The 26,175-nt window shown below is 38.2% G+C and overlaps 1 protein-coding gene across 1 annotated transcript in view; it reads left to right on the top strand.

The window, feature by feature from the left end:
- The window catches only part of LOC107718266 (glutamate receptor ionotropic, kainate 4), a 194,207-nt gene that overhangs the window by 123,772 nt on the left and 44,260 nt on the right, over nt 1–26,175 (top strand). Inside the window, exons 8-9 of the mRNA XM_016525261.1 lie at nt 1,527–1,679; nt 2,071–2,175. Of these exons, the coding sequence (XP_016380747.1) occupies nt 1,527–1,679; nt 2,071–2,175 (258 nt within the window). The remainder of the gene's footprint in view (nt 1–1,526; nt 1,680–2,070; nt 2,176–26,175) is intronic.

Here is a 26,175-nt window from a genome sequence, read left to right on the forward strand (position 1 = left end):
GTGTGTGTGTGTGTGTGTGAGTGTGTGTGTGTGTGAGTGTTTATGTGTGTGTGTGAGAGTGAGTGTTTATGTGTGTGTGAGAGTGAGTGTTTGTGTGTGTGTGTGTACTGGTTTATATATCCTGGTGGGGACTTAAACCTGAATACACACAGACTCATGGGGACTCGTGTCACGGTGGGGACCTAAATTGAGGTCCCCACGGGTAAACAAGCTAATAAATCACACAGAATGAAGTTTTTTGAAAATCTAAAAATGCAGAAAGTTTCCTGTAAGGGGTAGGTTTAGGTGTAGGGTTGGTGTAGGGCAATAGAATATATGGTCTGTACAGTAGAAAAAGCATTACACCTATGGAGAGTCCCCACAAGGATAGCAAACCAGACATGTGTCACACACGTACATCTCCACCTCCTCTAAGCTGCTGTGTTGTTCCATAATGCAGCATAACATATCCTCATTACAGAAAGCTTTAGCACCGTAATGGATGTCAGAGGAAAAGGAAACTCCACAGTCTTTGCTGCAGTGCATTAACACACCATCTGATGTAATTAAAGTGGTCAGTAATTCAGTTCCAGGGGGCTGTGGGGGCAAAGGAAGTGGTGGTTGTATCACAATGATCAACGATGAAATGTCTGAATGATTTAATGATGTTCTACATGGCCAAATGCTTGCAGACACCCAAACACCCCTATCCATGTGCTTTTTTGAGCATTTAATTTTACAACCGCAGAGGTATACGTATATATATAATAGTATATATACAATATAATAAGTTTATATTATACAAATATTTATATTTCCAAAAAATTGTCCCAAAAAGTATTTTGGTTTCCATAAAGTATTAAGCAGCAAAATTGTTTTCAACAGTAATAATTAGAAATGATTCTAGAGCACCAATTAGAATTACCCGCATATTTGAATCCAAAAGGATGACGTGAAACTGAAGACTGGAATGATGGCTGCTGTAAATTCAGCTTTGCCATCACAGGAATGAATTACATTTTAAAATGTTTTAAAATAGAAAACATTATTTTTATGTTTTCACAGTTTTCCAATTATTTTAAATTGTAATAATATTTCACAACATTACTGTTTTTACTGTATTTTTTTAAATCAAATAAACGCAGCCTTGATGAGCATAAGAGACTTAAAAATGTTTTTTTAAATCTTAGCCAGCCCAAATTTTTGAATGGTTTTAGATTCAGTATTACAGACTTTACAGACTAATTTAAAACATTTAATTAAAAACAGATGTATGGTCTGTGGTTTTTTGGTATATTTTCTAGCGAGTTCATGGGTTTTATTTACATACAGCTATACATTTTTGCCATTAAATCCCTTTGGATAAAAGCATCTGCCAAATGGATATTTATTTGTATGGCTGAATAGCCAAACATGCTAATCAAAAACTTGTCAACATACTTTTGGCCATGAAGTGTGTATTTGTCTCAGCTAGTGGCCTACAGTTGGGTTGTACTGCTTTCTGTTTGCTCGGTCTACGTGTTGACTCTTATGTGTGTGTGTTCCAGCTTTCGTCAGCGCTGCTGTTTGATGCAGTACACACGGTGGTGGCAGCCGTGCAGGAGCTGAACCGTAGCCAGAACGTAGGAGCCACTCAGCTCTCCTGCAAGTCCTCTAAGATCTGGGAGCACGGCACAAGTCTGATGAACTACCTGAGGATGGTAAGAACCGCAGGGAGAGCCCACGAACTGCCAATCATCTCGCCTGCTGCCGCTGCAGGCCCATTCATAATTTAGTTTTTGCTCTCTGTACCACTGCGGCCCACAAACCTTCATCAGAACTGCAGCCTTCAGCAAAATCTGTGAAACCGAGAGACTGTGTCTTACTCAGCCATTAAAGATTAACGACCATCAGCTTGTCATTACTGCTTCATCCTATGCATGACATACGGCGATCTATAGATCTATCCTGCATTGTGTGAATGCATCCAGTGAGGAGCTCTGCCGTCCACATAGCTCTATAAATCAATACAGTACTGAAAGCTTGTGTGGCTGTGATCGCATGATACCTCCAGGCGTTAACATGTGTCTCTCTCTCTCTCTTTCCGGATAGGTAGAGTTGGAAGGTCTAACAGGCCACATTGAGTTCAACAGCAAAGGCCAGCGCTCGAACTATGCCCTCCGGATCATGCAGAACAGCAGGGATGGCCTAAGGCAGGTAAAGTAACTCTCGGCCACACCAGCCTATCAGCCAGTAAAACTTGCCATTATCTGAGTTTATGCTTCTGTCTGCAAGGAACACAATGAGATTTCCTGGCCGCGGTCGCACAGATGTGATGTAAAGGTGGAGAAATCCTCTAAAAGCACATTGTTTTTTTCCTCAATCCTCAATCAGAATGCTTAATCGGACACGTGTAGAAAGCAAACTCAGATTTTACTCAGTCTAGCTTTTTGCAGCGTTCACCCCTTTCTAGCGTTTGACACGTGTCAAGCACCCCCACCACCTTACTCCATTAAACACCACATTTCTTAAACGTCACATAACTGCAATAATACAAATATTCACTGTATACAGGGCTTGACATTAACTTTTTTGCTCACCAGCCACTGTGGCTAGTGGTTTTCCAAAATCACTAGCCACTCAGCATTTTCACTGGCCACAATTTTGTTGTTGGTTTACGTTTTATATGACTAAAGTTACTGCTTACAAAAATTTATTTAAATTGATTTCCAGGTTTTTAGGGGTTTTTTTGCCTGTTTAAAGGGCATTTTTCCCTTTTGTAAATATAAGTCAAATATATTTCACAAATAGGCCTACTTATTCATTTTAGGTATGTGGTTTTATTCAGTTTTTCCCGATTCATAGAATTGTTTATATTTATGTTATTTTATTTCAGCTTTAGTTCAGTTAACAGAAATGTTTTTAATATTTTAGTTAAATTTAATAACCCTATCTGAATGGTAAAAACATCCATAGAGCTGCAGTACACTTTCAATTTTCCAGCTGTTTCAAGCCACAAATATTTACAAATATTCACAAATTATATAATGCCGATCTGGGACAAAATTTCAGCCAGGCCGGGAGTCTCATCCAGGCCACCATAATTTACATTACTTTAAGAATAATGACAGAAATGTTGTCAAAGTGAGAACAATGTAGAACAATGTGCCTATCTTTTGTGTGTAAATTCACTTTTTTATCGGTTTTATTTTGATAAACACTATACAATATGCTATAGCATTAAAATAACATGAAAAGAGTTTGTAAAACTATTAAAGCACGACATGAAATGCAGTGAGTCTGGGTTAATAGTGAATTAGCTGTCATCATCAGAGCTCGTGCAGCTGCCCTGGAGAAACTGCGACGACCGTAATCAGCCGTCTGCTTGCGAATCACTCTTGCGGTAGCCTACTTTGATGGCATACACTGCTTCAAGTCAGACGCTGATCGATGTGCGTAAATCGAACACAACTTTGTGTGCTCAGACGGGGCGCCAATGCTCCTCCAATTAATTATCCGTTATCAGTTTTAATAATTAACGTTCGTTAAGAAAACTGGGGGGGGGACATGCCCTCCTTTGCCCCATGTAGCGCCGGGCCTGTTTAATGAAGCTGAAATGTAGCATGAATGCATTTACACTGCAAAATTACAACAGCATAAATAATGTTATGAGCTTATTATCAGTTTTAATAATTAACGTTCGTTAAGAAAACTGGGGGGGGGACATGCCCTCCTTTGCCCCATGTAGCCCCGGGCCTGTTTAATGAAGCTGAAATGTAGCATGAATGCATTTACACTGCAAAATTACAACAGCATAAATAATGTTATGAGCTTGGTGTTTTAAATCAGTTTTTTTAAATATACAAATATGAAATGTTGGGAAAAAATGGAAAGATAATCACACAGATCATCAAAATCATTCTCTCGCGCACCCCAGTTTGGGAAACGCTGGGCTAAACCAATTGTGATGGAATTATTGTTAATTAGCACTTTCATGCTCCTGTGATTTTTATTGGCAGGTTTGGATGTAGATTGAATTGTTATTGCGACATGACGCGGGGGCTCTCGCAGGTGTGCCATCTGCCATTAGTAAGCAGAAAGCGAGTGTCACACAGACATTTAAACGGATAGTTCACCCAAAAATCACAATTCTGTCATCATGTACTCACCCTTGTATTGTTCCAAACCTGTATGCCTTTTGTTTATCTTCTAAACACAAATGAAGATATTTTTCATGAAACCTGAGAGATTGCTATCCCTCCTTTGAAAGTCCATTCCGAAACTTTGACGCTTAAAAAAGTCCATAAAGAGATTATAAAACAAATCATGTGAATTGAGCAGTTTAATCCGAGTCTTCTGAAGAGACATGATCGCTTTACATAATGGACAGGTTTAATTTAGGCTTTTATTCACATATAAATATTGATCAACGCACATACACACAGAGCACATCAGTTATGTTAACTGGAAGCTTAAATGTGTTTGCGTAAATTTTGGTGGAATGGACTTTCAATGGAGGGACAGAAATCTCTCAGGTTTCATTAAAAATATGTTCACTTGTGTTTCGAAGAGGAATGAAAGACATAAAGTGTGGGACCACTGAGGGTGATAATAGAATTAAAAAGGTAGGCTAAAATGTTGTTTGTCCACTATTAAAATAAAGTTTGAGAGCATAGTGACAATATGCTGTCCTTTTGTTTTTGTTTTTTGAAGGCCTTCTTAGATGATTTTGGTCATGAACCTGCTCTAAAGTTGTTTTGGATGCGCACATAACATTTCATGTGGTAACACTGGTTTTGTGTTGCACTCCACCCGATGACATTCTCATGAGATTTGGTGAGTTTTTCATCAAAAAAGGTGGCAATAAGCAACACATTTTTTAATTCACAAAGGAAGATTATAAAGGAATCATCTTAAAAGATACTCTTTTTGAAGATGTTCCCAGTCTTTGCTCAGAAAAAGGAATTTCCAGACAAGGGCTATCTGACGAAGGCTGAAAGGGTTAAAACGTTGTTTTGTCCACTATTGAAATAGAGTTTGAGAGCATTGTGGCAGAGTGCTGTTCTTTTATTCATTTTTGAGTAATAGAATTACTCATAGAATAAAAAATGATTCATAGTGTTGTAATAGAATAAAAATTTCTATCCGTTTTCACACACCAGCACCTCTGAAGTTAAGTGAGTTTTCTTGCTTTGCCCCGAGCTGCATCCAACAGCATAGTATGAGCACTTTCCAACTTAAAACAGCCATTTAGGATAAACCGAGTTGACAGCTGACTGTTGTTAGCGTCGGCTGTTTCTGTATATGATGACGAGAGAGAGCAGAAGGGTAGCACTATCAAACAGCAGCCTGGTTTCTGAGTGACACCGCATTTCTACAGCCTTTGTGACCGTCACCTTGTGTCACTCACATACACTTTTTTATTGCTCTTTTAACCTTTTGAAAGACTGTCAACTTTTGCCGTCGACTGCTGCCGTATTGCGAGCTCTGTGATTCGTGATGGACAGATGGACAGTCGAAGGCCACTTTGTTCACTATTCCAGTCATAACAGTAGAGATTGGACTGGCAGCTGGTGCTTGCGCCCAACCTTATTAGTTTCATAAAGACCTCACTGTTTTTCTAGAGAGTAATATCCGGTGTCTCAATTTGATGTAATGCAGCTGTCGCTTCCCTGGCCTGGCCCTTTCAGCGCTGTTGTGCGGTCCAGCTGGACAGCAAAGTTCATGCGATTGTCACCTCGCTGTCCTAACGTAGCTCCCCTCTGCACATAATTTTCTGTATTCGTTGTGCACTTGTTGTTGTGAAAGACTGAAAATTCTGGCAGAGCTCACAGTGTCTCTTTCCCTTAATGATAGACATTCACCCACAAATCCAAGCAGAGGCTATTTTCATTTAATGAGTATGAGTGTGAAAAATACAGCAGCTCTGCTTGGATGGAATACTGGTGTTCTGCATCGTTCACACTTTATACTGCTTTTTTGTTAAACTGCGAATTATTCTATGATAGTAGAATGATACTGTGCTGTCACATGACCTTATTATGTGCATGTTTAATGCAGTGGTGCCAAGGGATAGTGCACCCACAAATTTAAACCTGTGTGACTTACTTTCTTCTGTGGAACATAGAAGAAGACATTTTGAAAAATGTCTCTGACGTTAATTGTATAAAAAAAAAAAGTAGACATTTACAATTACCATTTTTGGGTCAACTATACCTTTAAGGTTGTTGTATTCAGAAAAGGTTTCAGAAAATGCCTTCACTTTTGGAAGTTTGATAAAATAATTATGCATATACAACATACATTAAAAATGACATTTATATTATTTCTCATTCATCCATCACTCTGGAGATGGAAGGTCAAGTCAGTTGTATTGCATTATGGGATGTAGTTTTCTGTGCAGTGTGTGTTCTGTTGTATATTGCACATTTTGGCAAAAGTCATGTAAGTATTAAATTAGCATACTGCACACTGCATGAATAATAAGAGTAGTATGCTAGTATGCTATTCCAAGCATAAACAATAGCCAGGTACTTGGAATGGTTTTGCTTTAATCCTATAAATCCAAAATGAAACATTTTAAAATATATTAGTACTGTCCTAAAATTTAAATAATTTTAAAAAATGGTTTTAATTTATTTCATTTAAAATTAATACATTCATTAATTCCCAACCTGTATAACTTTCATTCTTCTGCAGAACAGAAAATAAGGTTGTTTTTTTATTAAGAACGTTTGTATCCAAAGAATTTTGGTAACAACTGACTTCTATTGTACGGACAAAAAACACAGAGAAATCTTCAGAATATCTTCTATTATGCTCCACAGAAGAAGAAAAAAACAAGACCTGCAGGCTTGGAATGATGTAAGGCTGAGTAATTTCACAAAATGTTAATTTTAGGGTGTACTATCACTTTAAGGAAAGAAGACCCATCAAATGTCTCAAACTAATAAAAACCTAAATCCTGCTTTAAAATATGCTTCTATAGTTTCTCAAGCAGCCTCCATTTTGATATTAACGAGAATGCTAAATTATATACAGTATAATATGGGTTATAAAAGTAACATTCCTGGTTTAGTTATGGGTTCTTGAGCTTTATTGAGGGAGCTGAGGGAATACCTAAGATGAAGACCTAAATGAAAAGTGAATGCTAACATCCATGAGACAATATTACGTTTGTTTTTGTGTGTGATTTATGCTGTCAATATACTGAGATATTTAAAGCTGAATGCTCCCTCAACGCTCTGTCTCAGATTAGCAGCTATTAGAGCTATACGGATGCCTTGACAACAACTCTTGAGTGAAGCTGCCAGGCTTTATACAAAGACATGTGCACACATCCACGAATGCACATGCTTTCTCTTTCCACATCATATACTGACAGATGTTTGAGGCTCATAGCCGTTTCGGAGGCTACATCAACACTCTACCTACTGGGAATCCATGAATCTTCCCAGAGACGCTGGACAAACGGCTAAAAGGAGAGCGAGACTGAAAGTAGTACAGCACTGAGAGCAGTGTTAAGTCTGGATTTATCCGTCATGTCCTGGAGCGCTTTGCAGAGCCGATCCTCCCCAGCAGACATTGGACAGATTGGCCCACATGTGTACATACGGTTCCCTTCTGGAAGCTGGTATGTAGGAAGGGGAGGGAGGTGGGCATATGAGGCAGACCAGCACACACTATTGGCACTTCTAAATTGAATTTCTCTGGCAAGCATCTCACATAAGTGAACTGTACCACACTCAACCAGCACTGTGATTTCACATCAGTTTCGGCTCGAAAGATGTATATCAAATCCAGCTGGGATGACAAGATGGCTGAACCGCTTTTCATGCAGGTGTCATTAAACCAAGCGTGGTTCTAGAAGTATGCCAGTCCTATCCGTGTGCCAGTGCTTAAGGTAGACTGGTTAATGAGAGCTTATGTAACATTTCAACACTTTGCTGAATATTTTACACACTGCCAACACTCTCCAAGATGTATTTGAGGACGTTTTGGCACATGGATGGAATGTGATATGCTTCTAGGTTTTAAAAAATACTCCAAAACTAATTATTCTGCGATTTGGGCAATAACACCTCACAAAATTAATTTAATCGAGAGATCTGGCTTAAATATCAGTTTCCAAGACTACATGGGGGCGTTATTTCATTCTATCTGTTGTTCTTTGTTTTTTGTTAGTTCTATCTATCATTCAATTGTTCTATGTATTGTTCTATATGTTGTGGTATGGTTCTTTCTCTCTCAATGTATTTTCTACTTGAATATATCTATAGATGTCTGGGGATGCACGACCCATAGAGCCCTTTTGAAGTTGTGCATCAGTGGGAATCTGTGGCTTATGTCTGAACACTTGTTTTTAATGGAGCAAAGATAGATCAATGTTCATTGGACAAAAGGCTCATTGGACATTGAGCTTTCAGTCAATGTGTTTTTTGTCCCACCTGGAAGCTTGGCTTCTCTGTATAATGATCGGGAAAGCTTTCAGATAGACAGGGCTTTGCAACAAATGGTCAATAATGAAACGCCGGTGTATGTGACTGAGAGCATTTCAAATGTAAAAGCACTGCTGCTGAAATCAAGATACAGATGCAGTTATTGCAATCTGTAATAACAGATTTATTTTAGCTTTTATAATCTGGTATTTTTTAAGGTTTTTTAAGCATTGCAGTTCTGAGTTTGATCAATTATTTAGCCAAGTAATTTCACTATTTAGTCCATGTGTGTCACTTTGTATAAAAAAAAGTAGTAAAGTGAGGTTGTGATGTCAAAAAATGGCAAAGGTTTAGCTCATGAGTATAATACTGCAGCCGTGGCGTCACAACCCAGAAGACTAAATCGGCATGGGTTCTCTTGAGATTTTCTGATGGGTTTTTATATTGAGGTTTTTCAGTTTATGAGTAGAACAAGGCCTGTGGTAAATATAAATTGATGATGCTTTGCCCCACAACGTTTGCCCTACAATGTAAATTACACACACCCATACTGAAAACACAAAGATTGAAGTAGTTATGTTTATTTTTATTTTTTTTAAATTGTATCTTTGTAATTAACTGCATGAGAGCATTTGGGGTGTGAGTGTGTGAAGTTTATGTTGTAGGGCAAAACGCCCAAGTATCGTCAACTTATGTTTACCACAGACCTTATTTAACTCATGAATTGAAAAACCTCATTATAAACAAATAGGAAAATCTTAAGGGAACCCATGAAGAATTAGTCTTCTGGTTTTTGACGTCTACAGCATTTTTGCTGGTTTGAATGTCAAAACTGAAATGTAAACACTAAAACTAGATGTTAAAAATATCCAAAAATAATTTAATCTGCACATTGACTGCCTGTTTTTCTTCAAAACAAGTTCTAATTAACTCGCTCCACAGTGATTTAAGGGAGCGTTCATAATTGATAGCTAATTCAAGTGCTCAAATGAACTTAATTTGATAACTTCATCCATCTTGGATTTTGGAGAACAGTGGATGAAACTAAGCACGACTTTTTGGTCCAGTAATATTTTTACTTTTTTTTTGTTTTTTTTTAATAAAATTATATTTATACATTTTTACATTTATTTTGTATGAAATTGCAGCTGTACATAAGTAGGTGTATAGCAGTGGAAACTGTTTGCATTTTCCTTTTAGGTTTTACCGGAACGGATAGCAAAATGTTTGACAGATTGGAAAAGGAATAGATTGGAGCATGTGCTGCAGAGAACATTGCTTGTCGTTTTCTGCCACCGATACCAACAGCAACAACCGCCCAACAAAACAAAATAACAAATTCATCTCATTATAACACACACATAAACAAAATAAACTCCTGCTAGAGAACTGGTAATGTTTCCTCTGTTTTAGACAGTAATAGACACATTCCTAGTGTGAGCTATTTAATAAAATAGTGGGCATATATCCCACCTGTCCCAATCATATATATGTTGCCTTTTGGTTATTAGTAGCTAAAGATGCAGCTATTGGAAGCAGTGACTTGAACATTTCTCCTAGTGCTGTCTGAAGTAGTTAGCCCACTTAGCATATGAAAATGTGCCGCCATTAAGAAGGTCACCTCAGCCTCGCCGTATTCCTCAGTTTCAGCAGGCCTGACATTCCCCATGGCTCTCCCTGTCTGATCTGGCATGTTCTCTCCCACTGCTCTGCCATAAGCTTCACCAGTCATCTCCATAAAGAGACCCCATTAAACACGGCCACACCGTACAGCGCTCAGCTTAGCAGCCTACGACTGGCATTCTCACCCACGCGTTTCCTCTCTCTCCACTTAACAAGTGCTGAAAAGACTGTTTAGACTAGTAAATATTTCCTAGAGAATGTGCTTTAATTCAGGACACCCTGCGTTTATCTTTATATGAGACCGGGTAATAAGCGATATCAAGCAAGCTAATAAGGAGTCAGTGCTTTGCAACCGTGGGCAGATGGAGTCCTCCACTGGCCTGTGCTAGATACGATGCTAGATAATTCAGCCTGTTCTGGGATGAAGATGTACAGAATAGAATGGACAGAATTATGATAGGGCTCCGACCAAGGACACGGTTTTCTTTTGTGAGCTTCAGAGATGACGTGGCGTGATCTCATTGACTTTGCCCTGCTCAGAACGCTAGATAGTGTAGCCGCTGGGTCCCAGGGGGCAAGCCGAGTGGAAATGCCCTTCAGGATCCATGAGAAAGAAGATAGTTTGTTTGGGCACCCCGCCAGTCTGTGTGCTTTTAGAGCAGCGATGCTGGGAAAGCATGTTTGCAGTCACACACAAATGTATACACACTGTTAGTTAGGGCTGCACAATATACATATATTGAAATAAAATCAATATCTTGATATTGTCAAATTGTGCTGGCTTCTACTGCTTTACTGGTTTCAAGCGCTGCATTTACACGTGTAGTTCATGATACAGTTTCAGTGTCCGAGAACGGCTTGGTTTATTGTGAATCGAGACACTGGAGACACTGATACCATGGGCTGCATGCATGTAAATGAACACATAGACCAGCTTCACTCTGAAACCGGCAGCGCATATTTTTATTTGTTGGGAACCTGTCAAAATAAAAGCTAAATGGTTTGGCATTTGAAAATAAAAAAATTAAGATAAAGAAATATTAGTATTGTAATTTTACAGTAAAATAAAATGATTTTTCTTAGTACAGTTTTTTATATTAAAGTATTATTACAATATATTTCATGTTTTGTTTAATATTTTCATTTCACAATATCACAATGATCTCAATTTTATCAAATTAATTTTTCAACATTTAAATTTTCTATGCAGATGCACTTCTTAACTAAATGAGCCCACTAACTCTAAAATGATTAATTCTGAGACACTGATATCATGAGCTGGATGCGTCTAAATGAGCCTCACTCTGAAAATGGCTTACTGTTTGAAAATGATGAAATTAACACACAGATATTAGAATTTTACAGTAAAATTTTGTTATTTTTATCACTTGATATTTATAGTCATTATTTTACAGTATTATTACAAAATATTTCTGATATTTTGACAATATATCTCTTATTATATTTTTTTATTTTACAGTATCACAATAATCCCAATATTATAATCAATAATCAAAACAAAATCATGACAATTATTAATATTATTTTATAGTCATATTGAATGGGTCAAAAACAGTGGGAATATGGATTTTTAAAGTAAAGTAGTGAGCAAATTGTTCAAGTTTTTGAAAATCTTGCAGCATTTCACGCTCAAAAAACATTTTCAGAGTAAAAATAAATTTTTCAGCTGTCCTAAAATTTAAATAATTTTTAAAAATGGTTTTAATTTATTTCATAAAGGAGAGCGAGACTGAAAGTAGTACAGCACTGAGAGCAGTGTTAAGTCTGGATTTATCCGTCATGTCCTGGAGCGCTTTGCAGAGCCGATCCTCCCCAGCAGACATTGGACAGATTGGCCCACATGTGTACATACGGTTCCCTTCTGGAAGCTGGTATGTAGGAAGGGGAGGGAGGTGGGCATATGAGGCAGACCAGCACACACTATTGGCACTTCTAAATTGAATTTCTCTGGCAAGCATCTCACATAAGTGAACTGTACCACACTCAACCAGCACTGTGATTTCACATCAGTTTCGGCTCGAAAGATGTATATCAAATCCAGCTGGGATGACAAGATGGCTGAACCGCTTTTCATGCAGGTGTCATTAAACCAAGCGTGGTTCTAGAAGTATGCCAGTCCTATCCGTGTGCCAGTGCTTAAGGTAGACTGGTTAATGAGAGCTTATGTAACATTTCAACACTTTGCTGAATATTTTACACACTGCCAACACTCTCCAAGATGTATTTGAGGACGTTTTGGCACATGGATGGAATGTGATATGCTTCTAGGTTTTAAAAAATACTCCAAAACTAATTATTCTGCGATTTGGGCAATAACACCTCACAAAATTAATTTAATCGAGAGATCTGGCTTAAATATCAGTTTCCAAGACTACATGGGGGCGTTATTTCATTCTATCTGTTGTTCTTTGTTTTTTGTTAGTTCTATCTATCATTCAATTGTTCTATGTATTGTTCTATATGTTGTGGTATGGTTCTTTCTCTCTCAATGTATTTTCTACTTGAATATATCTATAGATGTCTGGGGATGCACGACCCATAGAGCCCTTTTGAAGTTGTGCATCAGTGGGAATCTGTGGCTTATGTCTGAACACTTGTTTTTAATGGAGCAAAGATAGATCAATGTTCATTGGACAAAAGGCTCATTGGACATTGAGCTTTCAGTCAATGTGTTTTTTGTCCCACCTGGAAGCTTGGCTTCTCTGTATAATGATCGGGAAAGCTTTCAGATAGACAGGGCTTTGCAACAAATGGTCAATAATGAAACGCCGGTGTATGTGACTGAGAGCATTTCAAATGTAAAAGCACTGCTGCTGAAATCAAGATACAGATGCAGTTATTGCAATCTGTAATAACAGATTTATTTTAGCTTTTATAATCTGGTATTTTTTAAGGTTTTTTAAGCATTGCAGTTCTGAGTTTGATCAATTATTTAGCCAAGTAATTTCACTATTTAGTCCATGTGTGTCACTTTGTATAAAAAAAAGTAGTAAAGTGAGGTTGTGATGTCAAAAAATGGCAAAGGTTTAGCTCATGAGTATAATACTGCAGCCGTGGCGTCACAACCCAGAAGACTAAATCGGCATGGGTTCTCTTGAGATTTTCTGATGGGTTTTTATATTGAGGTTTTTCAGTTTATGAGTAGAACAAGGCCTGTGGTAAATATAAATTGATGATGCTTTGCCCCACAACGTTTGCCCTACAATGTAAATTACACACACCCATACTGAAAACACAAAGATTGAAGTAGTTATGTTTATTTTTATTTTTTTTAAATTGTATCTTTGTAATTAACTGCATGAGAGCATTTGGGGTGTGAGTGTGTGAAGTTTATGTTGTAGGGCAAAACGCCCAAGTATCGTCAACTTATGTTTACCACAGACCTTATTTAACTCATGAATTGAAAAACCTCATTATAAACAAATAGGAAAATCTTAAGGGAACCCATGAAGAATTAGTCTTCTGGTTTTTGACGTCTACAGCATTTTTGCTGGTTTGAATGTCAAAACTGAAATGTAAACACTAAAACTGGATGTTAAAAATATCCAAAAATAATTTAATCTGCACATTGACTGCCTGTTTTTCTTCAAAACAAGTTCTAATTAACTCGCTCCACAGTGATTTAAGGGAGCGTTCATAATTGATAGCTAATTCAAGTGCTCAAATGAACTTAATTTGATAACTTCATCCATCTTGGATTTTGGAGAACAGTGGATGAAACTAAGCACGACTTTTTGGTCCAGTAATATTTTTACTTTTTTTTTGTTTTTTTTTAATAAAATTATATTTATACATTTTTACATTTATTTTGTATGAAATTGCAGCTGTACATAAGTAGGTGTATAGCAGTGGAAACTGTTTGCATTTTCCTTTTAGGTTTTACCGGAACGGATAGCAAAATGTTTGACAGATTGGAAAAGGAATAGATTGGAGCATGTGCTGCAGAGAACATTGCTTGTCGTTTTCTGCCACCGATACCAACAGCAACAACCGCCCAACAAAACAAAATAACAAATTCATCTCATTATAACACACACATAAACAAAATAAACTCCTGCTAGAGAACTGGTAATGTTTCCTCTGTTTTAGACAGTAATAGACACATTCCTAGTGTGAGCTATTTAATAAAATAGTGGGCATATATCCCACCTGTCCCAATCATATATATGTTGCCTTTTGGTTATTAGTAGCTAAAGATGCAGCTATTGGAAGCAGTGACTTGAACATTTCTCCTAGTGCTGTCTGAAGTAGTTAGCCCACTTAGCATATGAAAATGTGCCGCCATTAAGAAGGTCACCTCAGCCTCGCCGTATTCCTCAGTTTCAGCAGGCCTGACATTCCCCATGGCTCTCCCTGTCTGATCTGGCATGTTCTCTCCCACTGCTCTGCCATAAGCTTCACCAGTCATCTCCATAAAGAGACCCCATTAAACACGGCCACACCGTACAGCGCTCAGCTTAGCAGCCTACGACTGGCATTCTCACCCACGCGTTTCCTCTCTCTCCACTTAACAAGTGCTGAAAAGACTGTTTAGACTAGTAAATATTTCCTAGAGAATGTGCTTTAATTCAGGACACCCTGCGTTTATCTTTATATGAGACCGGGTAATAAGCGATATCAAGCAAGCTAATAAGGAGTCAGTGCTTTGCAACCGTGGGCAGATGGAGTCCTCCACTGGCCTGTGCTAGATACGATGCTAGATAATTCAGCCTGTTCTGGGATGAAGATGTACAGAATAGAATGGACAGAATTATGATAGGGCTCCGACCAAGGACACGGTTTTCTTTTGTGAGCTTCAGAGATGACGTGGCGTGATCTCATTGACTTTGCCCTGCTCAGAACGCTAGATAGTGTAGCCGCTGGGTCCCAGGGGGCAAGCCGAGTGGAAATGCCCTTCAGGATCCATGAGAAAAGAAGATAGTTTGTTTGGGCACCCCGCCAGTCTGTGTGCTTTTAGAGCAGCGATGCTGGGAAAGCATGTTTGCAGTCACACACAAATGTATACACACTGTTAGTTAGGGCTGCACAATATACATATATTGAAATAAAATCAATATCTTGATATTGTCAAATTGTGCTGGCTTCTACTGCTTTACTGGTTTCAAGCGCTGCATTTACACGTGTAGTTCATGATACAGTTTCAGTGTCCGAGAACGGCTTGGTTTATTGTGAATCGAGACACTGGAGACACTGATACCATGGGCTGCATGCATGTAAATGAACACATAGACCAGCTTCACTCTGAAACCGGCAGCGCATATTTTTATTTGTTGGGAACCTGTCAAAATAAAAGCTAAATGGTTTGGCATTTGAAAATAAAAAAATTAAGATAAAGAAATATTAGTATTGTAATTTTACAGTAAAATAAAATGATTTTTCTTAGTACAGTTTTTTATATTAAAGTATTATTACAATATATTTCATGTTTTGTTTAATATTTTCATTTCACAATATCACAATGATCTCAATTTTATCAAATTAATTTTTCAACATTTAAATTTTCTATGCAGATGCACTTCTTAACTAAATGAGCCCACTAACTCTAAAATGATTAATTCTGAGACACTGATATCATGAGCTGGATGCGTCTAAATGAGCCTCACTCTGAAAATGGCTTACTGTTTGAAAATGATGAAATTAACACACAGATATTAGAATTTTACAGTAAAATTTTGTTATTTTTATCACTTGATATTTATAGTCATTATTTTACAGTATTATTACAAAATATTTCTGATATTTTGACAATATATCTCTTATTATATTTTTTTATTTTACAGTATCACAATAATCCCAATATTATAATCAATAATCAAAACAAAATCATGACAATTATTAATATTATTTTATAGTCATATTGAATGGGTCAAAAACAGTGGGAATATGGATTTTTAAAGTAAAGTAGTGAGCAAATTGTTCAAGTTTTTGAAAATCTTGCAGCATTTCACGCTCAAAAAACATTTTCAGAGTAAAAATAAATTTTTCAGGTTTTTTTTTTTTTTTTGGCAGACGTCAAAAAAAAAATCACCTTACTAACTCTAGAATGATTCATTCTTTCTAAATATAGCTATTCATGTGATGTGGTCAAAATTACTGTTTTTTTTTTCATATTGTAATATATATTGCAGAAAAACAAAATATTTCAGTTTTTTCCAATATCGTGCAGCCCTACCATTGATGCAGCTTTTTAAAAAACCACCCACATATTTTTATGCAAAAACAAACATGCGCACGCACACACACACATTTGTTTTTGTGAATTGTGGGGACATTCCATAGGCGTAATGGTTTTTATACTGTACAAACTGTATGTGCTATTGCCCTACACCTAAACCTACCCCTTACAGGCAACTTTGTGCATTTTTACTTTCTCAAAAAAACTCACTCTGTATGATTTATAAGCGTTTTGAAAAATGGGGACATGGGGTAATGTCCTCATAAGTCACCTTCTCCTATGTCATACCCATGTCATTATACAAATTTGTGTCCTCATATGTCACAAAAACCCGCGCACGTGCACACACACACACACACACACACACACACACTTCCAGCCCATTTGCCCAGCAGGTCTCAACCCTGTGTCTTTCTCCCTGGGCTTGCGAGAAGCAATTGTCAATTGTCTTTATTTCCCCCATCAATAGCATCGCAGGCTATTAATTAGCCTGAGCTCTGTGGAGCCTAATAGCAGTCAGAAGCTGGCTGTCGGAGCCGCGCTGCTGTTTATTTGTTTGTCTCTCAGGCTGCAGGGGGTTGGTCGGCTCATGCCAGCGCAGGCCAATCTTGACAATTTAGTTATTACGTTTGGTAATAGAAGTAGTTCATCAAGGCCTGAGATTATACCACCTGCAGTGGAGGCCTGGCAGCAGGGAGGAGTAGCTCCTGTTCCCTGAAGGAGAGGCTTCAACTGTTGGATTTTCTCCTGCCGCGTACAGTCCGCGTCTCCCGCCTTGCATTTGTCCCGCTCTGATTCTCCCCTTGGCGGCAGAGCTCATCCTCTGAGTAGTTTAGACAGCATCAGGCCCTGGTCTTATCTCACATTCGCTTCATACACATCAGTTTTGGGGAAGCTAATTTGAAATGTAGCTTTGTAAGCTACAGGCTACCCATAAAACTTTTGTTTGTTTGTTTGTGTTTTTTTTTACTTTTAATTGTACTTTATCTTTATCAGGTGATATTATTTGAAGATCATTATTTGATGATAATATACTATATACATTCACAACCATATGCCATAATATATTTTACATTACATTACATTCTACCATAATATATTTTACATTTTAATTTAATTTATTTGTGTGAAGGCTAAGCTGAATTTTCAGCAGCCACTATTCCAGTCTTCAATGTCACATGATCCTTCAGAAACCATTCTAATATGCTGATTTGACGTTTAAGAAATATTTCTTATTATTATTAAAGGTGAAAACAGCTGTGCTGCGTAATATTTTTGTGGAAACCATGCTGTTTTTTCCAGGATTCTTTGATAATTAGAAAGTTTAAAAATGCAGCATTTATTTGAAATAAAAACATTATAAATGTATCTACTGTCAGTCAATTAAACAATTGAATGTATCCTTGCTTAATAAAATGTTTAATTTCTTTAAAAAAAAATCTTGCTGACCCCAAACTTTTCAACAATGTATATAAACTTTATTTATTACATTTTCACAAAAGACATCAGCGTATCCCCATTTTTGTCACATATTTAACTTAATATGTGCTTAATATTAATATTTTACTTAAAAAAGATCATGGACAAGATTTAAATGACTAAATTGAAATGTTTTTTTAAGCTGTATTGTCATACGAAAGGATTGTGATTGTAAGTATTGTAAAGCTATATTGCCATAACAAGTGACATACATCAACATAGAAATTTGTCATGCTATACTGATATTGTTGAAAAAATTAGGATAGGCAACATTTTTAAGCAACCAGGCACTGTCGTGCTCCTAAAAAATGTAGCTGGTAGCGCTAATTTTAGTTTAGTGTAGTTCTCCCCAACACTGATACACACTCACAGCAGGTTGTTTTAATACACACACAGCTATTGGAATTCGATTAAGTTCGCCTGGCTCTGTTGGCTTGCTCTTTCTTTCAGCTGAATTTGTTTACTTGTCCTCTCAGCACGAGACCTCATTTATTAGGACTGTCTGTGTCCTATGTGTGTTTTTTTTATCACAGTGGCTGAAGACAACAGTAGTCGCTAAGCTCCGTCAAGTTTGCGCCCCATGTAGAACATTGGAGAGGAGTCAACACTTCCCGACACACGCTGGGAGTTAAACTATGAATTCGCTTCTTGTCTTGAAAGATATCATACCACACCAGCTGGTTTGGCATGAGCCTTGCAAATCAACTCGAGACCAGTTGATTTAGACCATAAGGCACAAGTTACTCACATTTCAAAGCGTTTAAAGAGCTCCGCAGAGTGATTTTTTTTCCCGAAGTACCCATTTCTCACATACTATATGGTTTGGTGCCAGTATAAAAACACGTTTGTGACGAGAGGGGCGGGGCCGAGAGCCGTGGGAACGGAGCGAGGCCGGTGGAGTAATTGCTAATGCGCGACACCTGCGCCACTCACCGGTCTCGAGTCTCACGGAGGAGCTCTCGTCTCTGTCTCTCCTCATCCTTACGTCTCCTTTTCTCTCGCCTCGTATGTCTGTCCTTACCCCCAGGTACGCCGCGGCCGCCGTGATCGGCTCCCCCGGAGGGGGGAGGGGGGGGGTAGGGCCATGGGGGTATGTGACAAGAGGGGCGGGGCCGAGAGCCCTGGGAACGGAGCGAGGCCGGTGGAGTAATTGCTAATGCGCGACACCTGCGCCACTCACCGGTCTCGAGTCTCACGGAGGAGCTCCGGAAGGATAAAAAGGAGGAGGGACGACAGTGAAAGACGAGAGAGGACCAGGCCTGGAGTTTATTTTGTGTTTTGTGTGCGGCAGTCGTCCGCGAGGGGCTGCCGCTTTACTTTTGTTTTGTGTTTGTTTATTTTATTAAAATCTTTAAATGTTCGCCGGTTCCCGCCTCCTTCTTCCCGTGACTACAAACTACGTTACAACGTTTCTGACAGAATTTGGAGAAATGGAAGTTGAGGAGCATTTTGAGGACTTCAGCATTATCACTGATAGATATCATGAATTACCCGTTTATGTCTTCATCCAGGCGGCAATAAAACTGTCACAGCAGCCATAACATTCCTCTGTAATGTACACAATTTGTGTCAGTGCGTGAGCCCACCTGGGGAAAGCAATAACGTAGATGTGATGAAATATGAAGGAACGGGCCTGCGAACGCTGAATGGTCAAGATTCTAGTACTGTAGGAGGTAACCGAATAAGAAGATGAGAGGTATGTGTGAGAGAGAAACACACCGTGTGATGGTCAGGTCTCTTAAAAGTGTGGTTTTTCCCCCGGAGCTTTCGCCAGGTCCATCATCTGGCCTACCAATCATCCTCTGACCTAGTCTTTATGGCTAATTGCTCAGCCCAGGCTCATCTTTTAACACTGCAGACACTGTGTTCTGCTCCTGAGAAGACAGAAACAGAGAGATGAGAGTCTGAAAAAGTCCTGAGGTCATGAGGGCCGATAACTACGCTGACTTGAAAAGAAGCCAGAGAGGCAAGCAAGGCTCGTCTCTTTTTAGCACCCGACATTAAAGCCAATATGTTTGTATTCAGTGAGTGTTGTGGTAATTAAAGTGAAGAAGGTTGTGTGAGTGTGGATGTGGATAAAGACTGTTCGATTGTAGACTACAGGGGAGTCTTTCTTTGAATGTCTTTGTTTCTCTGTTTGGACTAAGTCTTAGCTGTATACTGGCAGATTGGATGGATAAAGCAAAAGAAGAATGAAGGAGGTACTTAATACAATTACATTTTCTCTTATAAAATGTAAGTTTCCAGCTTTAACATCTGTAGTGAAATTTTACATGACCAATGTCCACGTTCTTCTGGCCTGTTTACACCAAGAATGATAGATATATTACCACTCACATCAATGTGCAATAACATATTGTTTATCATAAGCATGCGTTGCAGTTCTGTCGTCCATTGCTTTAAATACTCAAGCTCCTTAAAGTCAGGTGTATTCTGATTGGCTGTCTTGTTTTTATTTGTTCATCAGCTGGAGAAAAAAATCTATCTGAAAATTGTTCTGAATCCAATGATATTATCCTTTTTTGTCATTCTTACTATAACTGTAAGTGGACTGCGGTATTCTCATAGAATTAGAACTATTAAACTGGCTTTTTTTTTTTTTTAATGTGTCTGCTCTTGGTGGAATAGATCTGCTACACTGCTGCTGCTGTGGGAGAGCAAGTACCGAGACTTGCTACTGCCAATACATCCACAGACATGCTGCTGTGAACATGTAGAAATACTGCTGCAGCACATATAGCATATATAAAATAACACACATGAAATTACCCCGTAGCAGATCTATACAAGTGGAGCTGGGGAAGGTGGAGGGTTTCTGAAGCGCGCTGCAACTGCTACAGCAAGCACTAGCCAAGATTTAAATGCTGAGCAGCAAGCTCATTGGCTGCCGATGTGAAAAGAAACCAATCAGCTGTGCCATGTAAATAATGATGTAATTATATCAGATTGAGTTAGAACCTATCGGCCTGCGCCATCTAGAGTTTCATGACAGAACTTTGTATGTATGTCAAAAAATCACTATTCACAATGTTGTTCATGAGGGCCAAGGTGCTAAATACTGAATAGAGAGCAATATGTGATATTGTCGCCCATTATTGTGGCTCATGGTTGTGAAATTTATATTGTGACACCTAACATAGTTTTGTATCTGTAGCCTGGAATTGGACAAGATTGGTTTTCAATATATCACAGTTTTCATGACACCAGCAGCGTCCGAACAACACACTTCCTGACACCCTCCTTTTAACTTCCTTTCTCTCTGCTCCAATCTTAAAATGACTGTAAATGTACTTTTCTGATCCTGTGTAAATCATCCAAATCCAATATAAATCCCATTTACTACTGCACATAAATTATATAAAAGAAATCACAGTATTTTCCCTCAAAATCTAATATGCATTAAAGAACTCTATGAAATTCTAGATCTGTAACTCTTAAATGAACTGTGTTATGATCAAGGTCAAGACACCTACGTGTAGCATCTTTACAATATAAAACGTGTTCTGAATGACCACACAAAAACGCTCCAAGAAGTTGTAAAGCACATCTTTTTATTTTCTGGGTTGTCTATTTTCTGGTTGCCACTTGGTGAATCTGATGTACAACTGTAGTTAAAGGGCATACAGGCTAGGCATAGGTGTAAATATACAGCTTTTTACCAACATTTCAGTTCTCACAGGACTGTTCTTACCTGTGGTTATTGTTCCAGATGCATCCTAAAGTAAAAGACATTGTAATCTTTGCAGACACTAGAATGCACTGTCTGTAAAAAATCGAGGAAAATTGCTGACACGGCCAATTCAGAACAGGATTAAAATCACAAAAAGGCTCTGGTAATTATTACATCAGCCTACCTCTGAGAAGGGCTTAAGTCTCCATAGATGGGCCACGTGGTCTGAGAAGGGAGCTTTGCTTTGTGAACGTCAGAGTATTTCTAAATAGTACAAAGAAAAGAGCAAGGAAAATCCAGTTTTTCCTATCCCCTTCAAGGATATCTTGAGCTATTGAGTCTAGTATTTTTTTTTTTTTAAATGTACATATGCTGGTTGCATTTTTGATTTGATTTGCATATTATAATTTTTTTATTGCCATTACTTGCTCCTACTTTTATTTTTGTTGTCGTAAAAAATTTTTTTTTTTTTTTTTTTTTTTTTTTACTAGTCACTACTTCTTTTGTTGTGCGTATTGATGCTTTGGCAAAATTGGATAACAATCATGCTTAAAAAGTATTTTAGGACTGATTTCTCTGTTCACCAATACCCATGCATGGCCAGTCAGGACCTTCAGAGAGTTGGAGGAGGAAGGACCTAGCAGAGATATGTCTTCCCCTCCTTGCTTTCAGTGATCGCATTCGGACAGTGGGAGTTTCGGCTGAGCATTGTTAAATGTGTGTGGGGGGGTGTTTGTAGAAAGCTTTGATGTGAGCTGCGCTTTGGGTGGAGCTTGACAGGCTCTGATCTCCAGTGTCTCCTCATTATGGGAATGGCCCTGCAGCAAGCGGATAATGTCAAATAACGAATGTTGAAATTGGCTCTGCTATTTGGGAATAACAAGAAATGTTTTTCTATTGGCGGTTATGTGCTGCAAATTGAAATTTTGATTGTAGTAAAAGGTCACTTCTTGAAAGGGAGTATACCCACCTGACCTTTTCAACCAGTCTTTAACTCCTTATCCGTCATTGTATGTTTCCCGCTAATGACTGCAGGTGTGACATTCTCCTTGTTCCAGATGAGAGGTGTGAATTCTGGCCTCTGAATAAATGGCAATGGGCAGCCGTCAAATGAGGCCATGTGGACTTGTTTTTGAGTTGCAGGTCACAGGGTCACCGGGTTGTAAAGAACACTCACAGACTGGTGCGATGACACTTAGTAGTGTGGCAGCTTGGCAGTGCTCCAGACGAAGATAGTGTCATGCAACCACTGTATACACCCACTTCATGTTCAAACACACTCTTGAGAACCTGGACTGATACACTGATAGTTTGATAGCGGGTTGACAAGTCGCACACAGATACAGTTACCTCTTTGTCCTATTAGTTTGAGCTCCATTTGAGAACTGACTGAAAGGTTGTGGTGGCTCACAATAGGCATTCATGTTATCTCTGGAGCTGCAGTGCTTTCTAGGGCCACGCTTGGGCTTATCCGTCGCCACCTTCTTCCTCTCCTCCATCTTTCCCACACTGCTGTATTGATCTGTGTCGACTTCTTCATGCCTCCATTCACAGAATATACCAGACTCTGCTTGCCTGTTCCAGCCACCCCACTGGTTTTCATTATTGGGTAAATTTGCAGCAAACAGGATGGGGAAAGGCAAAAAAAAAGGAAGATGAGAGACAGGTAAAGCGTGAAGGAGTGTGTCTGTACAGCTGAGGTGATAATTGCATATGTAGCAGGTATGGAGCTCTGTGATTATTACTGACAACCACTAACCTGACATTATCAGAAAGTTAAAACGCATGTAGAGTTGTACATTTGTACCTCATCTTTACTTTTATCCTCGCAAATCTTCCACAGAACTTTTCTTTTTAGCATTACAGTGGGAAGTAGGGATGCAACGATACCATTTTTTCAGAACCGATCCGATACCAAAAATTCTGAGTATCGGCCGATTCCGATCCGATCCGATACCAGCGCAGTTTTTTTCTATCAATGTAGAATTTCTATACTTCTGTGTGTTCACCTGATCATCACTCTTGTGTGTGTTAAACACAATCTACTAAATATAGACAACTTCATTTTAATGAAAAAATATATAATCGTAATCTATGACAAAAAAATACTATTATAAACTAGGTTGGTGGATAATTCAGCAGCAGAAGTTATTCTAGAAAAATCATGAGTGCACAATAATTATATAAAAACATTAAACTAAACTAAACATTTAGTGAATCAACATTATTTAGTGGGCAACAAATAAAAGTTAATAAGTGCAGGACTAAATTTGGTAAAATGTTACACATTGCTCTTTGTATTGTTGTAAAATACATTCATGAAAAACAAGTAGCATATATATATATATATATATATATATATATACTATAAAATTAAAAGACATTTCTTTTATTCATAGCACAGTAATGAAGGCAGCAACATATGATAGATCAGAACAAAAAAGACTATTAATAATCTTTCATTGAGCAAAAGTATAATACAAAAATGTATGGGTCCAATACAGAGCGGCACAAAGCGCTTATGCAACATGGAGTCACAGCGCGCAGCGCACCGCATAAAAAAGGGAAGAGATATCATGCATAGTGTATTATATCTGTGCGATATTTTATTGAGCCTTTTCTTTTAAAGGTTTTAAATCTCAGTTATTGTGCACTCTTGAAGAGAGTTTCATTGTTTTGACTGTAGTAACCGAAAGCGACATGCAGTTTAAATGCTGAATAGAGGATGACAGACAGACGCAGCAGGGAGAAGACTTTACGTGAACTTGACTTAAATATTCATCTCTACTTCACATTAAACTATGGAACGGCTTCAGAACACTTAAAATATAGTGCACAAAAACTTTACGGTGCTTTATAATGTTTTTGTGCCTTTCGTGGGCCTTAACAATAACACAGAGTAGTATACGAACAATATCAGATTTGGATCAGCCTCGTCTGACCGATACCCGATCCGGCAGAAAATGGCAGTATCGGAGCCGATACCAATACAGAGTATCGGATCGATGCATCCCTAGTGGGAAAGACCCTCCTGAGATATAAACCTACAACAACACCTCTGCCGACTAAAGCAGACTGACTGATGTTGAACTTAAGAAGTCTGTCCCTCAGTACATTACGGGCTTTCATCAGGTGTACAGGATACTGTAAGTGCCGTTTGTACAAGCAGTGGAGTTCAAATTTGACTTTGATATGGTGTACTTGTCAGCGGTAATTAATGACAAGCGCTCATAGCTCTTGATTAATTGCGACTCGTTTAAATGAACAGGATATGGATCCTGCCAGTTACTCCCATTTACCTTGGCTTGTTGCTCTCATTTTACACACTTAATTACTACAACTGCTCCCTTATAGCCTCTTAAGGGACCAGTGTAGAAAATGAGTCACTTGCTGGGCCTTTATTGTGATTATTTATACCATGGGCATGAAACCGGCTAAAGACCTTTAAGGGTATTAAACCGTGAAGCCCATTCACCTTTAAATCAGAGGGAATCATGGTCAAACATTCAAATGGACCCTTTTCACAAGACTGTGATGACTCGTTTAGCGGTCATCAGCATCGTAAATCCTCGAAAGTTTTTCATATTTGTATTTTTTTTTAAATGTATGTACATTTATGACACTATTCTTTGTATTATATCACCTTTGCATCAAATTACAAAAAAACAGTTAACGCTAATGCGAGGGTGTTCTAATGCAGCGTCTATGGGAGGGACGGTAAATTGGACATTGTTCTCTCTTCTGACTGCCGTTATCAGGCTCTCTCAATTTTTTTCTTTTTATTAAAAGTCACGAAAACACTATCGTGGAGTTTTTCTTTTGCTGTTTAAGCAAATGGGAATGCAAAAAAATATATTTGTGGTACTCTCCCATTCCCTGCTCTTCAAGTTAACCCAACTATGACGACTTCCGCTGCTGAGAAACCCGGAAATGTGAAAAGGGTCCATGGCGATACTGAACTTTAGGCCATTCTCATTAGATTCTCTCTGGAAAAGCATGGTTTTTTTGTATTCTTTAAGGACTATTTTTTTTACACTTTATGTAAATTCCATCCATCCATCCATCCATCATTCCATGGGCTCACGCCCGTTATCTTTCCTGAATCCTGAATATGTAAATTATTCTACCTTAATCATTAGGGATGAACGGTATATCGTATCATTTCGGTGTTAATTTATTATTGACCCATATGGATAGATATATATTGGTTGATGTTGGATATTTAGTGTTCATTTCCAGATATTGTTTCATTTAGATTTGCATTTGCATCATTTAGATGCAGCTGATCTCAAAATGAATATCCGTTATTAATGCTGTAAAGTATAATGGTGTAATGCCTAAATTTACTAGTAAATGATGGAGTTTTATTTTATTGATTTATTTTATTGATTAATTTATTTTTTAGATAATTTACTTTGAGTTTTTAATATCGGTCATTTATCTGTTATCAGCATGTGAATGTTACCCTAGCATCGTGGGGGCGAGTTTTGCATTACAGGTACTACTCAGGGGTGCGTTTTTGTACAACGACGTAACTCACTGATAAACCATCATAGTATGATGCATTGTTGTGGAAACTAACTAGCCAGTCACGACTGTTTCCCGAACACGGTCGCATATCTGTCGTTTGAACCACATTAGTTCAACAATTTAGGGCCATTGTTAATGACGTCACACGCATGTGATGGAGTAATAACTTCTGCTATTTAATTGATTTGAGATTTCTGAGATGCTGCTGTATTGAACATGGCACCTGATGACTAATTTACTATGTTTTGTTCCCTGTCATTTTGCTTTATTTGATGTTTGAT

The sequence above is a fragment of the Sinocyclocheilus rhinocerous genome, unplaced genomic scaffold, assembly GCF_001515625.1.
Source record: "Sinocyclocheilus rhinocerous isolate Xijiao unplaced genomic scaffold, SAMN03320098_v1.1 scaffold1024, whole genome shotgun sequence".
In the NCBI taxonomy this organism is placed as follows: Eukaryota; Metazoa; Chordata; class Actinopteri; order Cypriniformes; family Cyprinidae; genus Sinocyclocheilus; species Sinocyclocheilus rhinocerous.